A 23,965-nucleotide genomic window follows, 5' to 3' on the forward strand; every position below is an offset into this window, starting at 1 on the left:
TCCACTGCCAATAATGTCTGCAACTCTGAGACTCTTCTTGCTGAAGTTATTGCTAGGAGCAGAGCAGTTTTCCATAAGAATTTTAGCTCAGCTGCATTGGCTGGCTCAAACGGAGGCAGTGTGAGCTTTTCCAAGACAAAGTTGAGGTCCCATGTAGGTATTGGTGCTCTCCTAGGGGTTCTCATGTTTTTGGCCCCTCTGAGGTACTACCTTAGCAGTGGATGTGAAAAAAATAGGAGGTTCTGTATTGTAATGAGCTGAAATGACAGAGGCATGGATCTTAATTGATAAGGATAGACCTTTGTCCAGCATCTCAGTTAGGTATTGTAAAATCTGAGGAATATTTGGAACAAGTGGTTCAAGTCCTTGTGCCGGATTCCAAGCACAGAATCTTTTCCATTTTTCTGCATAAGATTTTCTGGTGCTGGGCCTCCTGGCTTCCAAAATGACATCCATAACTGCTTTAGAGAGAGGTGTGTTCGGAGTGGTTATATTATTTGCCATGCAGCCAGGTTTAAGGTTGTGAGTTGGCTGTGCAGGATCTGATTATTTTGCTGGGTCAGAAGATGAGGAATTTGAGGTAAAGTCCAGGCTGGGCCTTGAGACAAGCTCTTTAGGACTGGGTACCAGTGCTGGCGTGGCCAGTCTGGGGCAATCGGAATCATTTTTGGCTTTTCTTGTCTGACCTTTAGGAGTACCTTGGGGAGGAGAGGCAGTGGAGGAAAGGCATAAACTGTCAGGGTTTTCCAGCTGAATGATAGACCATCCACCTTCCATACCTGTGTGTGGTAAGTCCTTGTGCAGAATCTCTGTAATTGGCAGTTGTGAGGGGAGGCAAATAGATCTATGTCTGGGCATCCCCATTTCCTTGTTATCATGCTGAAGACTTGTGGATCTAGTTTCCACTCGTGAGGGTCCATGAGGTTTCTGCTTAGTTCATCTGCCAGAGTATTTGTCTTTCCTGGCAGGAATTGTGCCTGCAGATGTACTTGATGGCTTGCCTGCAAAGGGGGTAGGAATGTGTGCCCCCTTGCTTGTTTATGCACCACATGACTGTAGTACTGTCCGTCTTTAGCAAAAGTTTTCCTGGATGAAGTAGATCCTTGAAGGCTGTCAGGGCATTCTGTACAGCTAGCATCTCTTTTTGATTGACATGAAGATGCATTTGGTCTGCGGGCCATGTGCCCTGAATACATTTTCCCGCCATGTGTGCCCCCCAGACATAATCCGATGCATCTGTTGTTAGTGTCTGCCTGGCTGTGGGTAAAGTGAAAGGCTGTCCCTTGTTCTGGTGACAGGCCAGTGCCCCCCATCGAAACTCTTGTTGCAGGCAGGGAATGAGAGTAATTATTGTTTCTAAGCTGTGACAATGTTGAGTCCATACACTTTTTAGATACCATTGTAGCTTCCTCATCCTCATATGCAGTCTTGCATATGGAATTAGTAGGATGCAGGATGCCATGCAGCCCAAAGCCTGCAGAATTTTTCTTGCAGGTAGCTGGGTCTTTGCCATCATTTGGAAGTAATGAGTCAGTTGCCTTTGTCGGGCGTGAGATAAGCCATCTGGGCAGTTGTATTTAAGCGTGCACCCAGGAATATTATCTCTTGAGAGGGCACTAGTTTTGATTTCTTTTCATTTACTGTGTACCCTAGGCAAATTAGTAATCTTTTTACAAACGCCAGATGCTTTAGCAGAATGTCCTTGCTCTCTGCTTGAATAAGGCAGTCGTCCAAGTAGGGATATATTTGAATTCCTTTTTGTCTGCAAAATGCAATTACTGGTGCCAGGCATTTTGTGAAGACCCTGGGCGCAGTAGATACGCCAAAGGGCAGTGCAGAGAATTGGTAGTGCATTGAGCTAGCTATGAATCTGAGGCATCTTCTGCAAGACTGTCTGATTGGGACATGCAGGTATGCCTCTTTGAGGTCCAAAGTAACGAGCCAAGCCTTCTGGCCCAGCATGGGTAGAAGTTGCTGCAGTGTCAGCATTTTGAATTTTGGAATGTCCAGGAAAGTATTTAGAGTAGACCGGCCCAGTATTGGTCTCCAGGCTGTGTCCTTTACGGGTACCAAGAAAAGTCTCAAGTAAAATCTTTGCCCCTGCTCTTGTTGTGGTACTCTGAACAGCCCTCATATCCATGAGAGCAGAAATTTGCTTTTGTGTCTCTGCCCATTGATTGTGTGGCAGGTCTGGCATACCTTTTGCCCTTGGGAGGGTGTGAAAGTGGAACTTGTAACCCTGAGAAACAATATTCACTACCCATTTGTCCTGGGTGATCATGTGCCAATTTTGTGAGAAAAGTGCTAGTTTTCCCCCTAATGGTGCTGCCAAAAGTTAAGTGCTTGGCATTGGTAGTGGGAAGTCATTGGGACGGTTTCCTATATGGTTGTGATTTGTCTTCTCCACCTTTGGAGGCTGAAGCACCCCATTGTTTAGGCCTGTATGAGCCTTGGGGCTGAGACCTGCCTCTAGGGTGTCTGTATCTGCCTCTTTGTGGCCTGTCTGTCACTGGAAAGGACCAATTTTTAGAAGGCCAGTTCTTGCTAAATCTGGGTGGCTGAACCTGCAAGAAATCCTTTACTGTCTGCATTGATTTTGCTTTATCCTCCATTTTCTTTAACACCTCTTCTGCCTTAACACCAAACAAAGTATCATACGGTAATGGAGCATCCAATAATTTTGCTTCAACATGATCAGGTAGACTCTGTTCCTTTAACCAAGCATGCCTTTGAATGACAGAGCCTGTAACAGCGGCCCTGCAAGAAGCCTCTAGTGAATCAAAACCACAATGCAAAGTATGCTTTCACACTTGTTCAGCTGCATGCAATAAATCCTGCATTTCCTTGTTTTCAGGACATTCAGAGTTTGTCAGCATTTTCTGTTTTAGCAGCGACATTAGGTATTAGTGATATTTAAGCATGTGAAACTGGCAGTTTAAAGCCCTTACAGCTAAAGTAGCAGAGGTATAAACCTTCTTCCCCAATCTGTCCAGTGCTCTAGAATCCTTATCAGAGGGAACAGGGTTTTTTGCAGTGGAAGCCTTGACCCCTTTGGGACCCTGAGAAATAGTTTCTGCATCAGCAGCAGGGTTTTTATAAAGAAATTTATGAGAGTCTGGAACCCTGTAGTACCTTATCTGGCTTAACTGGTGCAGGGGGGTAAAGAATCAGGAGACAAACTGGATTCAGAAAATACATAATCTACAATGTCTAGCACAGGGGGGATAGCAAGAGGTCTGTGCTGAGGCAATAAAATGAAGTATCTGAGCCTTTTCTTGGATTCTGAATAATCCTGGCTCTCCCAATGGAAATGCTCCCTCATGGTGTGCAGGGTTTCCCCAAAAGAGTAATCCTCAGGAGGAGGGGCTGAAGGGATAGATTCTTCAGCATCAGAGTCCTCATAGGGAGGAAGAGAATATCCCATTTCTGAAGAGGAATCAAAAGAAATAGAAACCTGATCAGAGGAGTCATAGTCAGTGTCTTGCCTAGGCCTTTTATCAGGAGGGGGATGGGAATTCCTGATCAAAGTAATTAGGTCCCCGGCCATTTTAAGCATCTGTTTCTTAGGCATGGATAACTGTCCAGGAGAATGCTGTACTTGTTTCTTTGTCTTTAAAGGTGTTTTAGACTTTGCCTTGGCTGCTGAAGAGGTCTTGAAAGTAAGCTGTGTAGGTCTGGAAACACCCTCAGAAGCCGATGCCTGCTCAGTGGCTCTGGACCCATCTGAGGGAATAGTTCCCGAAGGCCCAATACCTTGAGTTTCCAGAGGCCTAGTAGTCTCCATGTGGTAGTTGGAGGCGGCCTGTGGCTCTGAGGTAGCGAGTGTCAGGGGCTGCGAAAGCACCTCACTGAGAACCGGCGAGTGGCCTTTAAGAGGCTTCGTCGGTTTGGACCTCGGATGCCTGCCCTTTTCTTTTTTCCTTGCGCTTTTTATGCACTCCGGTCGCCGGTTGTTCCGATGGCATTATATAGTTAAACCTTCAGCCAAAGTAATGTAGAGCAAAATCGAACCGACGCTTAATAGTGCGTTGATTGAATCTAGCATAAAACCGACAACTAGCAATGTCGTGGTCAGGGCCTAGGCAAGGAATACAGTAAGAATGAAAATCCTTATGAGGTATTTGCTTCCCACAAGAAATACAACTATTAACTTGTACTGACATCGGTCTGGAGCAAGAAAAAGTTTCCCCAACTGGGTACTTGGCTTTATTGAAGACTTCGGCTCTGAAATTCAATTTTGAAAATCTCAGGAGTCGGCCGACCGGCACTTGCGAACTGCTTCTGCTTCGGGCACCACGCGCCAAGAAAGACTGAAGAAAATGGCGTAGGCTGCATCTTGTATACCCCTGGCGCACTGATGTCAGGGAAGAGGCGACAGCAACAGACACCGGACCAGGACTTTGGAATTCAGGCCGACTGTGGGTAGCCTGCCGGCAGGATAACCTAAGTGTAATGACTGCAACAGTGAAACACGATGAACATCAAGAAGCGTGGGAAACTAGAGCCTCCAACTCAAACGGCTTAGAGGCTGTGAGGTAACCACAGGGAGGACTAGGTCCTCTAAGTTAAATGGGCCTAGCCCAGGAAAAACCAACAGGGGAACGACCAACAGTCACACCAAAAGAATAACGCTGCCAAGGGGGATTAAACTGGTCAACAATCAGAACAAGAACAGAAAAAACCAGGGGAGGACTAGGTCCTCTAACCGAAACAGGCCTAGCCCGTAAACACCAGGTAAAATGGGATGCCAGAAATTTTTACTAAACTGCTAAAAGTAAAAACACACACACACTAGCTATTAAAATAGATTTTGGAGCTACTAAATTGAACAAATAGTAGAAAAATTGTACTTGGCCATGGCCAAGAGTGAGACCACGTCCGAGCTGTACGAGCGGCAAATGAGATCTGGGGATTAGGCGCATTGCAGCATGGGATACCTCTTAACCCCAAGCCAATTGAAGACTTTGAGCTAGAGTATGGCCGAGTCGGAGCCGAGGTTCGGCTCCGAACCCACGGGTAAGAATGTAGGCGAGACTGGACTACATAACATTCACTGTTCTAACAGACTGTACATTTGTATAGGACAGGACCTGAATTTTAACTTATTCTTTATTCTGTTTAAAATAGATGTATATATTTTATATTACATATTTTACATTTCAGTGCGTTTTAGACAAGAAAGATGTATATTTTTACATGACCTGATACGATGGTTTAATGGCTTGGATTGCAAGCTTTTAACACTTCAAATCCCTTTAAGAAACCAAGGTTTCAACTGGCTGCAGCTTAACTGATGTTTTCCGATTGGCTTTTACATATTATAAAATGAAGGTGAAGCTGTAGTTTAACTGTATTGAAGTCTGGATCACTATAGATGCACGAAAGCGCTGTTTTTTTATTAATTTTTATTGCTTAAAGTTTATCGTTATTTTTATAGGAGTTTTTTTTATTCAACTGTTATTTTGGAAGTTTCACTAAAGCTTTTTCTTCCTCATTTGGCCTACGGAAACTACAGCAAGTTTCTGCTTGTGTGGTCAGATGTTCTGGGTGGCCTGGCTGGATTCCTGACTGGCTACGTCTGCTGAATCACTGCAAAAGCAATCTATTTTTCTCTAGTGGATCTCAAACAGGTCATCTGAGAGAAAGAGGAGCACTGAGCAAAGTTGCTCTTAAACAGGCAAAATTATGCAAGGGTGTACTGCAGGCAACAGTGGTGGAAGCAAGTTTTACTAAACTTGCGTGTTTTACAATTTTCCCAAAAGCAAGCACATTTGGTTAGCAAATATACTAACTGTAATATTGGTACACGACACTAAAGAAAATGATAATCAGGTATTCAAAGTCTACTAATAAACATGCTTAGTATTTAATGCTAACAAAATTCTTATAATCATTTAAATTTTAAGATGGATTTCCCTTGCTCTACAGAAATGGGACACTGCTGATTAACTAAAGGACCTGGACCCTTCCCATTCAGCATAATTTAAGCTTTAAGTCAAATTTTATACTAAAGAACAAAAAGCTAATAAAAATCATCTTACCACAAAGGAAACAATGGTTTTAGGCAACTTAAACCAAACCTAAATATAATCTGCATCATTAGTCTATGCCATTTTCTACACATTCACAAACTGAGGTGCACCTGGAATCGGTCAAAAGGAAATGTCTTCATGGATAATACAGTGAAGAATTTCCAAAGTCATTTACTCACCACGATCGTTTATAAATTTGCAGGACTACAAGCTAAACTAGCTGGTACGTTACTGTATACACAATCTATGCGTAAGTCACTGTTTTGACTATCTGTGCTGTGACAAATGTACCCGACACCTTCAAGACTAAGAATGAATTGGTAGCCTGGGATCAGTGCTCTACTCTGGTTAAATTCAAAAACTAATTCAAACCATAATGGTAAGAGACAGATTTAAGCACACAGTCAATGTTCAAAGCTTGGAAAAAAATTTTGCTCAACACTACTTTTAAAACATTTTTCACTAATGCATTTGTAACAGGTCTATTTTAACTGAAGGGATCCATGTTCCTATATACTCTGACCTACTAACCCTCTTAGTGGGATGCATGACACTATCATGTGAACAAGAGCACTGGTATGTCCACACAAGGCTAGTGATTTTAAATCACAAGTTAGCTGAAGACAGCCAAAACCTGTCTGCCACTGTCACAGATTAAAAACTGTGGATATGAAATATTAAGGCAGGCTGCCAAAACAGGCCAGACTGACGTCCTAAATATGCTTACATATGCAAAATCTAGCACAAGGACTAAAACAAATTAATCTAAAAACTAACTTTACAAGACTAAAACTGCATTCAACTTACTTGGTGGCTGCTCCAGCTTAACCACAAGGGCCTGCAGTGCATATAGTGCTTGAAGCTCCTTCTGCTCATCACTAAGGTACTTGAGTAGAAGTTTTGCTCGATTTCCAATCACATGGATATCCACACGATATTGATTCTCAACTACAGGATTCAAAACCAATGTAGAATAAGCTATTTTACAGGCAAACAATGAAAAATAGAAATTTTAAATGCATGTAAAAAGCTGTTAAATAAGCCATTCACGTGTACATAAAACAAAATACTTGTGATTAAGACCTACACTTCCATGGCAAACGCGATCACTGCCATCAACTAAAAAAAGAATAGTTGTGTAAAATCTTACCACAACCATAGATGTCCTTCTCTCCCATGTTGCAGTATTCTTACTGTGGGATCCTCTGCCTCAGGCGACCTGAATGTTGGCTCCTATACAAAAGCTTAAGCGTGGTTGCTGTTGGTGCGTGGGATGTCACACGTAGGGCCATAAACCAGGGACCTTAAATGTAACGTCTGCACGCACAGAACTGACTGTCCAGTCGGACAGTAGTCAAGGTGATGCCAAATGATGTCCCCCAGACCGGTGAAATGCAACTGACTTCCCAGTGTGACCATAGTCTAGGTAGTGCCCCTATGATGCACCATAGATAGGTTGAAGTTAATGAAGGGGGGTAAGGTGGGAGGGAAGGAATACAGCAACATGGAAGAGGAGGACATCTATGGTTATGGTAAGATTTTACACAACTATTCCGTGTCCTATTCTCATGTTGCAGTATTCTTACTGTGGAAGACTACCACAGCTTAGGAAGGGTGGAGGCAGAGGTTTCGGATTTCCAGAAACCCTTGCAGGATTGCCCTTGCAAATCCTGCTCTGGAGATATGGTCCAGTTTGTAATGTTTGGTAAAAGTATGTATAGAGGGACCAGGTGGCTGCCTCAAGGAAGGAAGTTGTGTCTAGGCCCTTGAAAAAGGCTGTGGAGAAGGCCACTGCCCTGGTAGAGTGTGCTCTGACCTTCTGAAGCAAGTCCTTTCTGTGGTAGCAGTAGCAGAAGAGTACAGTTTTGTACCTACCATAAATGTAGATGTCCGATAGATATGCAACTGCAGTCATAACATATGGGTTGTCCTGCCTCAGGCAGCCCTCGGTCGGCCGGATTCCAAAGTTTGGGTCCGACGTCGGCTGATGTCGCATTTCTCTCCAACGTCAGAGTGGCTGGAGTATATAAGCATCAGCAGACGCCATTTTCTTCAGTGTTTCTTGCCCCAGATGCCAGGTGCCCTCCAAGGAAGGCTGTAATCAAATTGGAAGACAAAAACAGGATTCCAGACAAATAAGTAAGCAATAAACAGATACACCATAACAGATATCCCCAGCTAAGAGAAACAGGGATAGGAGTGGACCCAAGGCATAGAGGGGTATGGAGGGAGGGAAAATCCGACTGCAGTTGCATATCTATCGGACATCTACATTTATGGTAGGTACAAAACTGTACTATGTCCTTCAAGAATGCAACTGCAGTCATAACATATGGGTTGAATACCATAGCTTAGCTGGGGAGGAGGAAGGCTCTAGGAAAGAGATGGTGTGGCAATCAAACCCTGCAGGACTGCGAAGCAAAGCCTGCTCTGGATCTGGAGTATAAAGGGAGATTGTAGTGTTTGGAGAATGTATGCACGGAGCTCCATGTAGCAGCTTCTAGAATGTCTTTTGTAGGAACCCTCTTAAGAATGCTGTAGAGGTGGCTGTAGCTCTGGTGGAGTGTGGTCTGACATTGGCTGGAACATTCTTCCCATGGAAGGAATAACAAAATCTGATGCAATGTCCAATCCATTTTGAAATAGTCTGTTTGGAAATTGCTTTTCCTTGTACTCCAGGGGCGTAAGCTACAAAAAGCTGATCAGACTTCCTACTGGTCTTGGTTCTGTCCAGGTAGTAGCGAAGTTGTCTGTAAATGTCCAAGGTATGCAACAGTCTTTCCCCTTTGCTCTCAGGATTGGGGAAGAAAGTAAGCAGGTGAATAGCTTGATTTAAAGAAACCCTAGATACCACCTTTGGCATGAAAGTAGGGTTGGTTCTTAAGGAGACCCTGTCTCTGTGAAAGATTATGAACGGTGGTATTGCCATTAGGGCCTGTAGTTCCGAAACCCTTCTTGCTGAGGTAATTGCCAACAGGAAAGCTGTCTTCCATGAGAGAAATTGTAAGTCCACTGAAGCTGCTGGTTCAAAGGGAGGTAGAGTCAGTTTTTCTAGGACAAAGTTGAGGTCCCAAGCTGGCACTGGAGCCTTTCTTGGTGGCTTAATGTTCTTGATTCCTCTGAGGAATTGCCTTAACAAAGGATGTGAAAACACAGGCGGATCAGTGTTATATCTAGCTGAAATAGCTGAAGCATGTATCTTTATGGAAGAATATGAGAGTCCATTCTGTAGCATATCTGCCAAGTATTCCAGGATGAGTGGGATGTTTCAATAATGATGCATCATGTCCCTTGCTGGTATTCCAAAGGCTGAATCTCTTCCATTTTGCTGAGTAAACCTTTCTGGTGGATGGTCTTCGAGTTTCTGTTAATATCCACTGAACTTCCTTGGAGAGAGATAGATTGAGGTTATTCATGGAATCTCCCAGGCTGTTAGCTGCAGCGTCTGAAGGTTTGGATGCGCTGTTTTGAAGTTGTGTTGAGTCAAAAGAAGGGGCCATTGGGGAAGGGCCCACTTTTTGTTGTGACATATGCTCCGTAGTAGTGGATACCAGTGTTGTCTTGGCCAGTCTGGAGCTATTAGGATCCCCTTGGGCGCCTCTGCTTTGATCTTTAGTAATACTGTGGTCATCAGTGGCAGAGGTGGGAATGCATAGATTTTTAGGGAGTTCCAGTTGAATGAAAGAGCATCTATTTTCCAAGCTTGTGGATGAAATGTCCTTGAACAGAATTTTTGTAGATGATGGTTGAGGTGGGAGGCAAATAGGTCTACTTCTGGCCTGCCCCATGTCGAGGTGAATTGTGTGAAGATTTTCGGATGTAACCTCCACTCGTGTGGGTCTATGAAATTCCTGCTTAGGCTGTCCGCCAGCACATTGTCTTTGCCTGGAACAAACTGGGATTGCAACTGTATGTTTAGGCTCTGATTTTTCCCAAAGATTCATTGTCAGTCTGCAAAGGGGGTAAGAATGGGTGCCCCCTTGCTTTTTTATGTACCACATCACAGTGGTGTTGTCTGTCCGTATCAGTAGATGACCTTGCTGAAGTTGTTGTCGAAAGGCCTCGATGGCATGCATTACTGCCAGCATTTCCTTTTGGTTTATATGCAGATGTGTTTCCTTTGGAGACCATTGTCCTTGTATACATCTGCCCTCCATGTGCGCCCCCCATCCAAGGTCTGAGGCGTCTGTGGTCATGGTCTGTGTTATCTGAGGTTTTTTGAATGACATACCTGTCTTTGCCTGGCTTACCGAGGCCCACCATAGGAATTACTTTTGTAAGCATGGAATGAGCGGTATGGTTGTCTCTAGGTTGTTGCTGTGCTGAGACCATAGGCTTTTTAAGTACCACTGAATCTTTCTCATGTGTAGTCTTGCTAATGGAACCAGGAGAATGCAGGATGCCACGTAATCCAGGGCCTGTAGGAATCTCCTTGCAGTCATCTGGGTGAGTTTTGCCAAACCTTTGAAATAATGAGTTACCTTCTCTTGCTTGTCTTCTGTCAGGCAAGCCATTTGAGAGGCTGTGTCTAGATTGGCTCCTAAGAAGGTTATTTGCTGGGATGGCCGAAGTCTTGACTTTTGGAAGTTGACTGTGTATCCCAGAGCCTGTAGCAATTGTATGACATAGTTCAAGTTTTTTGTCAAAATCAATTTGTCGTCCGCTTGTATGAGGCAATTGTCCAGGTACGGGTAAATTTGAATCCCCTGGAGCCTGCAATGAGCAATTACTGAAGCCAGGCATTTTGTGAATACTCTGGGCGCAGTAGATAAGCCAAATGGCAATGCTGAGAATTGATAATGCTCTGGCCCTGCAAGAAATCTGAGGTATCTTCTGCAGCTGTGTCTGATAGGGACATGCAGGTATGCCTCCTTGAGGTCCAGAGTAATCAGCCAAGACCCCTTGCCCAGCATGGGAAGGAGTTGCTGTTGAGTCAGCATTTTGAACTTTGGTACTATGAGAAAAGTGTTTAATGCGGACAAATCCAGTATTGGTCTCCATTGAGTTTCTTTTCTTGGAACAAGGAACAGTCTTGAGTAAAACCCCTGGCCTTGTTCTTGTTGTGGAACTCTTTCTATTGCTTTGATCTGAGCAAGCAGAGAAATTTACTTGATAGCCTCTGCCCTCTGGTTTTGTGGTAGGTTTGGCATGCCTTGTTTTCTTGGTAAGGTATAGGTTCATAGGTTCATACTAGGCTATCTGCCCGAGGGCATTTACAAGCCTAGCCCATAGTTTTGTGGCTTACGCCACCCCTTTAGTATGGGGAACTATACCCATTATTTTGCTGTGCCTCTGTTGAGCAGTGACACTGAGGTAATCCCTGGGGTATATCTGCGATCTCCCATCCATTGGTCAAGATTTCTCTTGAACAAGGCCAGCGAGGTGCTCTGCCTCACATATACCGGGATTTTATTCCACAGCATAGGGAGTCTTTGGGTGATGAATCTATCCCTCCAGCACGTCCTATTAATAGCCGTGTCGAGGTTTAAGTCTCCCGCCCTTGTGGCTCTGACGGATCTAGATTTTTGAGGTGAAGCATATTCATCAAATCTGGGTTTGACATGGCCTTGTATGTTAGGCAAAGGTCACCTCTGAGCAAGCGGTGGCGACTGAATAGAGCTGGATTTCTTTCAGTCGGGCAGCATAGGACAGATGTTTGAGACCCTTTATCCTTTTGGTGAGGAACTTTTGTGGCCTCTCCAGCTGCTGCAAGTGTCGGGTCAGATACATTCGAATGGGGCATTGTACTCAATCATTGGTCTGATGAGTGATGAGTATAGGGAGACTATGACCTCCCTTGATCTAGATGAGAATCCCTTCATGATAAGGTGGGCAATGTAGAAGGTCTTCCTAACTACTTTAGCTACATGGGTGTCGAATGACAGACTACTATCAACCTGGGTCCCCAGGTCCCTGATAACTTCTTCTGTACTCAGTGGATTGCCACCTATTTGGTAGCTAGGGGTAACCTTGTTTTCGAAGGTATGACTATGCATTTTTTGGCATTTAACTTTAGGCCATGGCTCTGGCACCAGTTATCCGTTTCTGTGAGACCCTTCTGAAGGATATGTGTGTCAGATGTGTTTTCTACTATGGCGCCCAGTTTGCAGTCATCTGCAAACTTTGTCAGCCATAACCCTCCTGTGTTTGCTTGTACTTGGAAAAGTAGATGCCAAACAAGAGTGGCCCAGGACTGAGCCCTGTGGTACACCACTTGTGACAGGCTTTGAGTCTGACATGGCGCCAGCAACTCTGACCCTGTGGGTTCTGTCACTCAGCCAGTTTGCAACCCATCTTGTGATGTATGGGTTAACATTTAAGCTGATGAGTTTTCAATGATACCAGTGGGGTATTGTATCAAAGGCCTTCGCCAGATCGAGGTAGGCTGTATGGACTGCCTTTCCTCATCAATGGCTTTGGTGACTGTTTGAAAAAGTCAACCAAGTTTAGAAGGCATGATCTGCCTTTGACAAAGCCAAACTGGGATGGATCCAAAGTCTGCAAATTCCTATGTCTTTATTTATGAGGTCCATTATGATCCTCTCCATGGCTTTGCAGATAAGGCTTGTCAAGCTAATGGGCGGTAATTTCAGGGTCGGTGGAGGCACCGCCTTTGTGAAGTGGGACCACAGTTGCAGTGCGCCACTCCTGGAGTGCGTATCCAGAGGTAAGACTATGATTAAACAGCTGTCCTAGCTGTGGGTTTAATTCCTCGTTGAGTTCGTGGAGCACACAGCCGGGGACACCATCAGGTCCCATGGATGCTGTGTTTTTGCTTTGGAGAGAGCAGTTCTCACTTGGGCGTTGGAGATGTTTGGGGGCTGCAATCGCTTGGTATAGATATCTCTCCTTTTGGGGGAGGAGAAGTTTGCACTGAACCTGTCAGCCAGTATGTTGGCAATGTCTGTAGGATCAGTAATCTTCACATCATTTTGAACTAGTTCTGAGCATATCTGGGAGTTTCCTCCCAGGTTTCTAACATAGCTAAAGAAGGCCTTATGATTGTCTTTTGAGTCTTTAGCTATTTTTCTCTCAAAATTTGCTTTGGATGATTTTATGAGAGCTCTTAGTTTTTTACTTATAGTGATCAAGGGTGTCTTACCTTTTATGAAAGTGGAACTTGTAACCTTGGTCTATAATGTCCAAAATCCATTTGTCCTTTGTCAATCTGTGCCAATTGTCTGAAAACAGAGATAATTTTCCGCCCAAGGGAGCTTCTATTTGCTCCTTGGTCAGTGGAAGTAGAGGAAAGTCATTGAGATTGTCCCTGTGGGGCAGGGGAGACCCCTGTTTCACTTCTTTGGTTTGCTGGTTGCCATTGTCGTCCCCTGTAAGAACCTCTGTATTGTCCTCTTCCTCGGCCACTGTTTTACCCCTTTGAAATCTTTCAGGATTAGGAAAGGACCAGTTTTTAGAAGGCCAATTCCTGCTGAATCTGGGTGGCTGAACCTGGAGGAAATCTTTGACCGTCTGAACTGATTTAGCTTTTTCCTCGATGGACTTTAACACATCTTTAGCATTAGCACCAAAAAGCTTGTTCTTTTCCAAGGGTGCATCAAGAAGTTTTGCCTTAACATGATCTGGTAGAGGTTGTTCTTTTAACCATGCATGTCTACGAATGACCGCCCCTGTCATAGCTGCCCTACATGAAGCTTCCAATGCATCATATCCACACTGCAGAAAGTGATTGCTGACTTGCTGAGAATTATGTACAGCTTCCTGCAAAGACTTCCTGTCTAAAGGATCAGGAGAGGCCAATGTTTTCTGTAAATCATCTAACAGGTAATCCTGATATTGAAACATATGAAAGAGGCAATTCAGAGCTCTCATAGATAAAGTAGTGGAGGTGTAGACCTTTTTCCCCCATCTCTCTAATGACCTAGCTTCCCTGTTGGAAGGCAAAGGATTTTTGGAGGTGGATGCTGAAACCCCTTTAGGTCCCTGAGAAATAGTTTCTAAATCAACAGCATGGGCCCTAAAGAAATGAGAATGTGTTTTTGGGACCCTATAATATCTGTCTGGCTTGGCTGGAGCAGGAGGAAGAGTATCCGGGGTAACACTGGAGTCAGAGTATAACATCAAGCACAGGAGGTATAGCCGGGGGCCTGTGTTGGGGCTTTTTTAGGAAGGTTCGAAGGCGTTTTCTGGAATCAGAATATTCCTGGCCTTGCCACTTAAAATGTTCCCTCATGGTATGCAGAACTTCCCCAAAAGAAATATCCTCAGGAGGGGAGGCTGAGGGGATGGAATCCTCTGCATCCGAGTCCTCATAGGTCTGGAAGAGCTCTTCCTGGCCATCGGAGTGAACAGAGTCCTCAGAATCTTCATCTGAAGGGATAGGATCAGAGGGTTCAACCCGGGGCCTCTTATCAGAAGGAGGCTGGGCTCCTCTCTCAGGATGGGCCTGTGAACATCTAATCATGGAAATTAAGTCTGCGGCCATAGTCATGATTTGCGTTTCAGGAGTAGGCTGAGGTAAGGCTTTAGCAGTAAGGTGCTTGGTCTTGCTGGCTGCCTTAGCACGTGTGTAGGCCTTAATAGACATGGCCATAGGAGGCCTGGTAGCTCCACGTGCAGGAGTGACCTTATCTACAGCAATGGTCTCGGGCATTTCCTCGGTTTCAATATCCGGAGGAAAATCTATAACTGGCGTCGGTGTGGCCTCCGGTATCGGAGGTATCGGTAATGCGGTGTCTTCGGTTCGGAGCAGTGAAATAACCGTCTCAGGGGGAACCGGAGCACTCGCGGTAGGTTTTGGCGTGGAGTCGGTGGAAGACGCGGGCCGAGGATGTCGGTCCCGGTCTTTTTGTTTCTTAGGAGTCTGCGATGTCGGAAGTTCCGACGGCATTGTATAAGCAAATTTATCGCCGAAAAAGTCTTCAGCGAACTCCGCCCGGCACCTGAGTGCGCGCTTGTTGAAGTGAGCACAGGCGACACAGGCCGAGACGTCGTGGTCTGGGCCAAGGCAAGGAAGACAGTAAGAGTGGAAATCCTTATGAGGTATTTGTTTACCACAAGACAGACAATTGTTAACTTTTTCAGTAATTTCTGACATCGGCTGAGGCAAGAAAAGGTCCCCAATGGGGTACTTAGCTTTTTTGATGACTTCGGATTTGAAGAATACAGGAGCCGACCGACCGGCACTTGCGAACTGCTTCTGCTTCGGGCAACGCGCGGCAAGAAAGACTGAAGAAAATGGCGTCGGCTGATGCTTACATACTCCAGCCACTCTGACGGAGAGAAATGCGACATCAGCCGACGTCAGACCCAGACTTTGGAATCCGGCCGACCGAGGGCTGCCTGAGGCAGGACAACCCATATGTTATGACTGCAGTTGCATTCTTGAAGGACATCTGATAGTTTTCCTGATCCAACAGGAGACTGTTTGGAGACTGCCTTGCCCAGGGCTCTAGGATGAAAGGATACAAAAAGTTGATTAGATTTCCTAATGGTTTTAGTTTTGTCCAAGTAAAACCTTAACTGTTTGTGAACATCCAGGGAATGTAGTATTCTCTCATGGTCACTGGTAGGAGAGGAGAAGAAAGAAGGTGGGAAGGAGAATGGACTGATTTAATGATAGCTCGTTGACTACTTATGGCATGAAGGAGGTGTTGGTGCGTAGGGTCACCCAGTCTTTGTGAAAGATAGCGTAGGGAGGGCATGCCATGAGTGCCTGTAACTCTGATACCCTTCTAGCTGAGGTGAGGGCTACCAGCAAGACTGTTTTCCATGTGCACATCTGCAGGGACGCAGAACTGGCTGGCTCAAATTGAACCAGTGTGAGTTTTTCCAGGACATAATTTAGGTCCCAAGGCAGTGGGATAGGCTTCCTTGGTGGTCTAACGTGTAAAACCCCTTTCAAGAACAATTTAACATCTAACCTGGAGAGTAGGGGAGGCCCCAAGGGCAAGCAGGCAGAGATATCAGATAGGTACACTTTCACTGAAGAGTATGAACAGCCTGCCTTGATGAGCACTCACACAAGCTAAGACTAGGGGAACATCTGCTTGAAAGTGGTCCCTATGTATCTGGAGACGCCATTTGGAGAATCTTTCCCATTTAAAATGTAGGATCTCCTTGTGTTAGGTTTCCTGGCCTCCTTCAGGACAGAAAGCACGTCCCTCTGAGTAGCGGTGTCTGCAGGGTATTAAAAGTTTATCACCCAGAGGGTTAGGCACAGCATCTCCAGGTGTGGATGGATGAGAGTTCCCTTCTGTCGTGTGAGTAGATCCACCATGTGTATTAACTTGTGGCACGATTGCCCTTGGCGAGGTATAGTAGGAGGGTAATCAATACTGCCTTGGCCGATAGGGAGGCACCAGCAAGATTTTTGGCACGTCCCTCCTGATTTTCAGGATCACTTTTTGAATGAGAGGAAAGGTATACAGAAACCATTCCTTCCATGAGATGAAGACATCCACTCTCCAGGCTAGGGCGGAGTGGTCCTTGGTACAAAATTTTCTCAGTTGTCTGTTCTGGGAGGAGGCAAACTTATTTGAGGTGTGCCCCACTGGTGGAAAATGTCTAGAAATACTTCTCTGTGCAACATCCACTCGTGATGCAGAGAAAGATCTGCTGTGAGCAACTGCTTGGTGGTTTGTCCTGGAATGTAATATAGACTGCCTGCAGAGATAAGTTTCGTGAGGCTACTTCCCAAATCTACATTGCCAGCCTGCAGGAGGTAGGACTTGGTCCACCCTTTTTGTTAATGTACCACATAACAGTGGTGTTGTCTGAAGATTTGCAGGGGACCTGGCTGTAGGAGGGGGGAAAAAGGCTTTCAGGGCTAAATGAACTGCAGTCATCTCCCTTACATTGATGTGCTTGCTCAGGAGGGGCAGCATTCCTGCACCTCGAGGCCCATCATGGTAGCCCCCCAGCTCAGATCGGAGGCATTTGTGTGCATATGTTGAGCTGGTGTGGAGGACAGGAGGGGCAGTCCTGGGTTCAATTGTACCGGTAGGAACCACCATTTTAACTTTGTTTCTAAGCAGGGTAGTGAGGGTATCTTAAGTCTAGAGGATGGCTGTGTTGGGACAATACATTCTGTAGATACCATTGTAGCTTTCTCATATGCATCATGGCTAGTGGTGGTATAGGTATAGTGGCTGCCATAAGGCCCAGAAGTCACATGAACTGTCTGGCTGACAGTTGGTGGACCTGGAGAAGGTCCTGGAAGTGGCTGATTAGGGGAGCCACTGTCCTGAGGAAGCCAGACCTTCATCAGGTCTGTCCGAATCCTGCATACCAGGAAGACTTTGTCCTGCTCTGGTGAAAGGGATGATTTGGCGAGGTTGAATGTTAACCCCCCAATCCTTGTAGCAGAGACATGGAGAACTGCAGACGGTTTTGGAGGGCGTTTTACTTTTCTGCAAGAATAAGAGTATCATTCAGGTAGGGTTAGATTTCAATGCCCTTGGTCCTGTAGTAGGCTATGGTGGGAGCTAGGCATTTGGTGAAGACCCTGGGTGCAGTGGATAAACCAAAGGGCAAGGCAGTACATTGAAAGTGAGAACAGGGCCCAGCAAAACCAGTATTTTCTGTGGGCGAGATGTATGGGGATGTGGAGGTAGGTCTCCTTCAGGTCCAGAGTAACCATGAATGATGGGTGGCAGTAGTGGAAGTAGGGTTTGGGGGGGATAGCATTCTGAAGGAAGGGACTTTTAGAAAGAAGTTTAGGAAGGATACATCCAGGATTGGCCTCCATGGTCTGTCCTTTTTTAGTATTAGGAATAGCCTTGAGCAGAAACCTTTTCCTTCCTGGCCTGGTGGGACAGGTTCCATGGTATCCTGAGCTAATAGGTCCTGGATAATGTGAGAAATTTGTTGAAGTTGGTTCTTGGGTGGGAATGGAATGCCATATGGCATGGGCCTTTCCTGCCAAGATAGGAAATATCCCTTTTCCACTATAGCCAGAACTCAGTGGTCTAAGGTGATAACTTTCCAAAGGGGCAGACAGTGGGACAGATGGGATTGAAAGGGGGAGGCGGGCAAGATATCAGAAAGGACTAACTGTGGGTTGGGTGAGAAGAGGCAGGCCAAGAAGATGTTTGCCTCCTGGTTCCTTTCCTATGCCTGGAGATGAAGGGGGCAGTGGAAGGGGTCCTTCTGACACAGGTGGTCTTAGCCGGGTAGTTTCTGTAGAATTTTGGTATTAGAGATCCATAAGGTGGTTAATATCTTGGGAGTCCATTGCTCTTCTCCTGAAGGTTCTTAAACAGTTCTGCAGACTTATCAAACAGGAGGTTGTGATCTAGTGAGGCATCTAGCATTTTGGATTTGAAGTCTTCAGGCAATGGTTGGAGCCTAAGCCATGAATATCTGCAAAGCACAGATGCAGCATATCTAGCAGAGGCCTCTGCTGCATCATAGCTGCAGCTAATAGAGTGGGTGGCTACCTGGGATGCCAGGGGCAGTTTTGATGCTACTTCTGTCTTGTTGGGAGAGTCAGGCAAGGAGGACAGTAGAGTTAAAGCTTGGGATAAAGTACAGTTATGTACACTAACCATAAATGTAGATGTTTGAGTGTATTCACTGTTGCAGTCATCACATTTGGGTTATCTGCTTGCAGTAGCCCTCAGTCGGCCTGATTAACAACGTCTTGGGTCCTATGTCAGTTGCTGTCTCTTCTTCCATGATGTCAGGTTGTCAGGGGGTATAAAACATGCAGCAGACGTCATTACATCAGTTTTTCTTGCCCCAGATGTCAGGTGCCCCCCCCCCCCCATGGGAAGCAATTAAATCTATAAATATACAAGGTTATACCTCCAACAAAAAAGCAAATACAACACCAAAAAACTTTTAAGCATTGTAAACGAGAGAAGAGGTATAGCCAAAAGAAGTCAGGGGGCTGGGAGGCTGGAGGGAGGGTAACCAGGATTGCAACAGTGAATACACTCTTAACATCTACATTTATGGTAAGTGTACACAACTGTACTATGTTCTTAGTGTTTCACTGTTGCAGTCATCACATTTGGGTGGATTCCCAAAGCTAAGGATGGGAGGAGGAATTTAGATAGCATTAGGACCACCTATAAGGCCCTGCAGGACTGCAGTGGTAAAGCCAGCTCTGGATTTACAGAAGATTGGCAAATGGTAATGCTTGGTGAAAGTATGTACAGAACTCCAGGTAGCAGCTTCCAGGATGTCCCTGGTAGGTACGCCTCTGAGAAAGGCTGTAGAGGTAGATACAGCCCTGCTTTAGTGAGGTCTGATCCCCTGTGGGATAGGTTTTCCATGTTGCTTGTAGCAGAAATGAATGCAATGGCCTATCCATTTGGAGATAGTTTGCTTTGAAACAGCCTTCCCCTATGTCCCTGCAGCAAATGCCACCAGCAGTTGTTCAGACTTCCTTTGAGGTTTAGTCCTGTCCAAGTAGAATCTAAGCGGTTTGTGCACTTCTAAGGAATGCAGTATCCATTCCCCTTTGTTCTGTGGATTACAAAAGAAGGTTGGCAAATGAATGGACTGATTAAAGGCCACACCGGATACCACCTTTGGCATGAAAGAGGGATTGGTCCTGAGGGACACCCCTGTCCACATGAAAAATGATGAAAGGCTCCACTGCCATAAGGGCCTGTAATTCAGATACCCTTCTTGCTGAAGTGATTGCCGACCTGAAAGGAAAGCTGTTTTCCAAGAAAGGAATTTTAAATCTGCAGTAGCAGCTGGTTCAAAAGGAGGAAGGGTGAGTTTTCTCCAATACAAAGTTAAGGTCCCAGGCTGGAGTTGGAGCTCTCCTGGGTGGTCTTAAATTTTTAGCCCCTCTGAGGAACTGCTTAAGCAGTGGATGAGAGAAGAGGGGAAAGGTTCTTTGTTATAATGAGCTGAAACGGCTGATGCGTGAATTTTTATTGAGGAAAAAGACAAGCCCTTGTGAAACATCTCAGTTAAGTATTGTAAAATCTGAGGTAAATTGGGCACTGCTGTGCTTCTCCCTTGAGATTAGTTCCAGGCACAGAATCTTTTCCATTTTTCAGCACAAGCTTTTCTAGTACTAGGCCTCCTTGCCTCAAATTATATCCATCACTGGTTTACTGAGGGATGGTAAAGGAGTGATTAGGTAATTAGCCAGGCTGCTAGATTGCATTTGAAGCTAAGGGTGCAGAATCTGGTTCTCCTGCTGAGACAGCAGGGTAAGAGTCTGATTTATTTTCATTTATGGTGTATCCCAGACAAGTTAGCACCTTTTGTACAAAAGCCAGATGATTCAAAAGTATGCCCTGGTTTTCTGTTGAATTGGACAATCATCCAGGTATGGGTATATATGAATATTTCTTTGCCGGCAAAATGCAATGACTGGAGCTAGGCACTTTGTGAATACACTGGGTCCAGTAGATAAGCCAAAGGGCAATGCAGAGAACTGATAGTGCGAGTAGCCTGCTTTGAAGTGTAGCTGTTTTCTTCAAGATTCCCTGAGTGGGATTGTGCAGGCATGCTTCCTATAAAACTAGTGTTGCCAACCAAGCATCTTTGCCTAGCATAGGAAGCAACTGGTGAAGTGTCAGCATCTTGAATTTTGGAATCACCAAAAAGGTGTTTAGAGTAGACAGGTCCAGGACACGATGCCATGAATTGTCTTTTCTGGGTACAAGGAAAAGTCTAGAGTAGAAACATTGTCCCTTTTCCTCTTCTGGTACCAAATGAATAGCCCCTATGCTTAAGAGAGAGAGTACTTGCTTTTGGGCCTCTGCCCACTGATTTGGAGGTAGATCTGGCCAACTGCTTGGTGTTGGTAACGTGTGGAAGTGAAATCTGTATCCTTGGGACACTATTTAAAACCCATTTGTCCTGGGTAATGAGTCCCCAGTTCTTTGCATGAAGTGCAATCTTTCCCCCAAAGGAGCAGTCAGTTGAGAAGTGCTTGGAAGTTTTTAAAAAGTCACTGAGACAGTTTACCATAGGGAGGAATTTTATTACTACCACATTTGGAAGTGGAGGCCCCCCACTGCTTAGTCATGTGCGTCCCCTGGGACTGAAGCTTGGGTGCTCTGCTGGATCTAGGTTTGGACTGGGAAGGTCTGGAAGAGGCAGGAAAGGACCAATTCTTAGAAGGCCAATGCCTACTAAATCTTGGAGGTTGTACTTATAAAAAATCTAACAGTTTGCATAGACTTAGCTTTTTCCTCCATCTTTTTAAGAGCTTCTTCTGCCTTGTTGCCAAAACACGAGGTCCTGATTTAAGGGAGCATCCAGTAATTTTGCTTTTACATAATCTGGCAAAGATTGCTCCTTAAGCCAAGCATGCCTTCTAAGTACAGACCCAGTTACAGCAGCCCTGCAAGACGCCTTCAAGTGAATCAAAACCACATTGCAATGCATGTTTACCAACTTGTTCAGCAGAATGCATTAAATTCTGTAAATCCTTATTTTCAGCACAATCCGGAATCAACATTACTTTCTGTTTAAGCAATTCAATAATATGCTGCTGATACTTTAACATATGAAACTGGCAATTCAAGGCCCTAATGGCCAAAGTTGCAGAAGTGTATACCTTCTTACCCCATCTATCCAGCGCCCTGGAGTCTCTATCAAATGGGGGTAGGATTTTTGGCAGTTGTAGCTGTAATGCCTTGGGTCCCTGTGAAATGGTTTCAGGATCCGCAGTAGGATTTTTGAAAATGAACTTGAGAGTCAGGAACTCTGTAATATTTATCAGGTTTTCTGGGAGCAGGAGGTAAAGAGTCAGGGGCCATGCTAGATTTCGAAAAGGCATCCTCAACAATGTCCAGTACCAGGAGGTATACTTAAAGGCCTGTGCTGGGGCAGGAGTAAGAAATCCCCAAGCCTCTTTTTAGAATCAGAGAAATACTGACTTTCCCAATGAAAATGCTCCCTGAGAGTATGCAAGGTTTCACCAAAAGAGAAATCCTCTGGGGGGGAAGCAGAGGGAAGAGAGTCCTCAGCATCAAAATCCTCATAGGTAGATAAGGGTAAATCCTGGTCATCAGAGGAAGCAAATTTCAGAATCCTGGTCAGAAGTATCATAAGCAAACTCAGTCCTAGGTCTCTTAGAGGGGGGAAGGGTGGCTTCCCCTGATTAAAGTAACAAGATCTTCAGCCATTCTTATCATTTGTTTTTTAGGCATAGAGCGGACTCCGAATGGGTCTCAGTAGAGGCCTGCAAATCTGAAGAAGCAGGTATCAGGGGCTGCGAAAGCGCCTCACTGAGTTCTGGTGACTGGCTTAGAAGCGTCAGCAGCTTTAGAGCTAGGCGGCCTGTCTGTCTATCTTTGCGTGTTTTCGGAATGTCGTAAGACATATCAGGATAATTGAAAAGAGCACCAAAATATTTAGAAGCGCAAGTATACAGACGACGGATAGTTTGTGGTTTAAATAAGCACAAAACTGACAGCGAGGTACGTCGTGGTCATGGCCTAGGTAAGGAATACAGTACGAATGAAATTCTTTATGAGGTATTTGCTTTCCACAAGAAATGCAATTTACTTTTACTGACATTGGTTTAGAGCAAGAAAAAGTTTCCCAACGGGGTACTTGGCTTTTAGTTGAAGACTTCGGTTCTGAAACTCGAAAATGAAAATTTCAGGAGTCGGCCGACTGGCACTTGCGAACTGCTTCTGCTTCGGGCACCGCACGGCAAGAATGACTGATGTAATTACGTTGGCTACATGTTTTATACCCCTGACGAACTGACGCCACAGAAGAAGAGACCGCAACCGACGTAGGACCCAAGACTTTGTTAATCAGGCCGACTGAGGGCTACTGCAAGCAGATAACTCAAATGTGATGCATGAACATCAAATCCAAGGCATACTTAAACATATGGGTTTGGTAAGCATACTTAACCATATGGGTTTGGTAATTAATGGCCCTAAAGGCCAGGGTGTAGTAGTATAAGCCTTATTGCCCAGTCTGTCCATAATCTTGCTATATTTATCAGTAGGTAGAAGTGACGAGGATGGAATCAGTCTAGACGGTTTGCCTGGGGCTACAGCTATCACAACAGGGTTTGCCAAGGGGGGGGGGGGGTTCACTAGAAATTTGGGGTAATCAGACACTGTAGAAACAATCAGGTCTCTGGAGCAGGTGGCTGAGAATCAGGATTTTTGCAATACTGATGCAAATGCATCTAGGTATGCAGGGATCACTGGGGGTGGTGGCTGATGGTGAGGTAGACAACCTATAACAGCTCAAAATATCTTTTCTGAGTTTGTCATTTGGGAAGTATCCCATTTAAAATAATGGTCTCTCCAAATGCAATATCTTCTGGACGGGAGTCTCCCTCTACGGACTCCTCAACTGGGGAATAGTATTGCCAGGGGGGGAGGCTATTTGGGATGAGTAAGTAATAGACTCATCTGACGAAGAGGAAAAGGCCTCTTCTTCATGAGAAACAGAAGGGAGAGCAGAGGTTGCGGAGGCAGGTCTTGGGCTAGGCACTGGAATAGTGGGAGAGGTGAGGAGGCCGAGGGCCTAAGGGCCATGAAGGCCTGCATCAAGGACTGTGTAAACGACTGCCAGTCAGGTTGCCCCTCAGGAGATGCAGATAAATATTTGGTCTTTTATTTTATTTTCTGTTTAAAGGGGTATTTCTGTGAGAGAGAAGGCCTGGTTTCTGCGTCCTGACTTAGAAGCAGAAGAATGATTCCTATACCCCAGATGGGCATCCGTTGGGAGTATGGTTCCACCTCGACTTTGATATAACAGACGTCTGAGCAACCTCCGCGGACCTGCCGGACGGCACTTCAGAAGCGGCTTCCTTGAAGGGAGATGCCAAAGTAGACTGCTCTGGTGGACATCCCTCAACCCCTATATACTGGCGGTCGGTGGGGCATCCAGAGGGGCAGAGATAGTAGGCCATGAAGGCTTGCCATTTTTTCTTGGAAACCTTTAACATCATAAACTTTCTTGGGTGGTGTAAGCCAGGGAACCTTGTTGGCTAGGCTTACTACAGATCTTGGGCTGATAGCCTA

The 23,965-nt window shown here is 45.3% G+C and overlaps 1 protein-coding gene across 1 annotated transcript in view; it reads right to left on the reverse strand.

The window, feature by feature from the left end:
• EIF4G1 (eukaryotic translation initiation factor 4 gamma 1) overlaps positions 1-23,965 on the reverse strand; it is a 162,401-nt gene that overhangs the window by 123,687 nt on the left and 14,749 nt on the right. Inside the window, exon 2 of the mRNA XM_044070410.1 lies at positions 6,840-6,980. Within this exon, the coding sequence (XP_043926345.1) occupies positions 6,840-6,980 (141 nt within the window). The remainder of the gene's footprint in view (positions 1-6,839; positions 6,981-23,965) is intronic.

The sequence above is a fragment of the Protopterus annectens genome, chromosome 4.part1, assembly GCF_019279795.1.
Source record: "Protopterus annectens isolate FY-2018-M chromosome 4.part1, PAN1.0, whole genome shotgun sequence".
NCBI classification, from domain to species: domain Eukaryota; kingdom Metazoa; phylum Chordata; order Ceratodontiformes; family Protopteridae; genus Protopterus; species Protopterus annectens.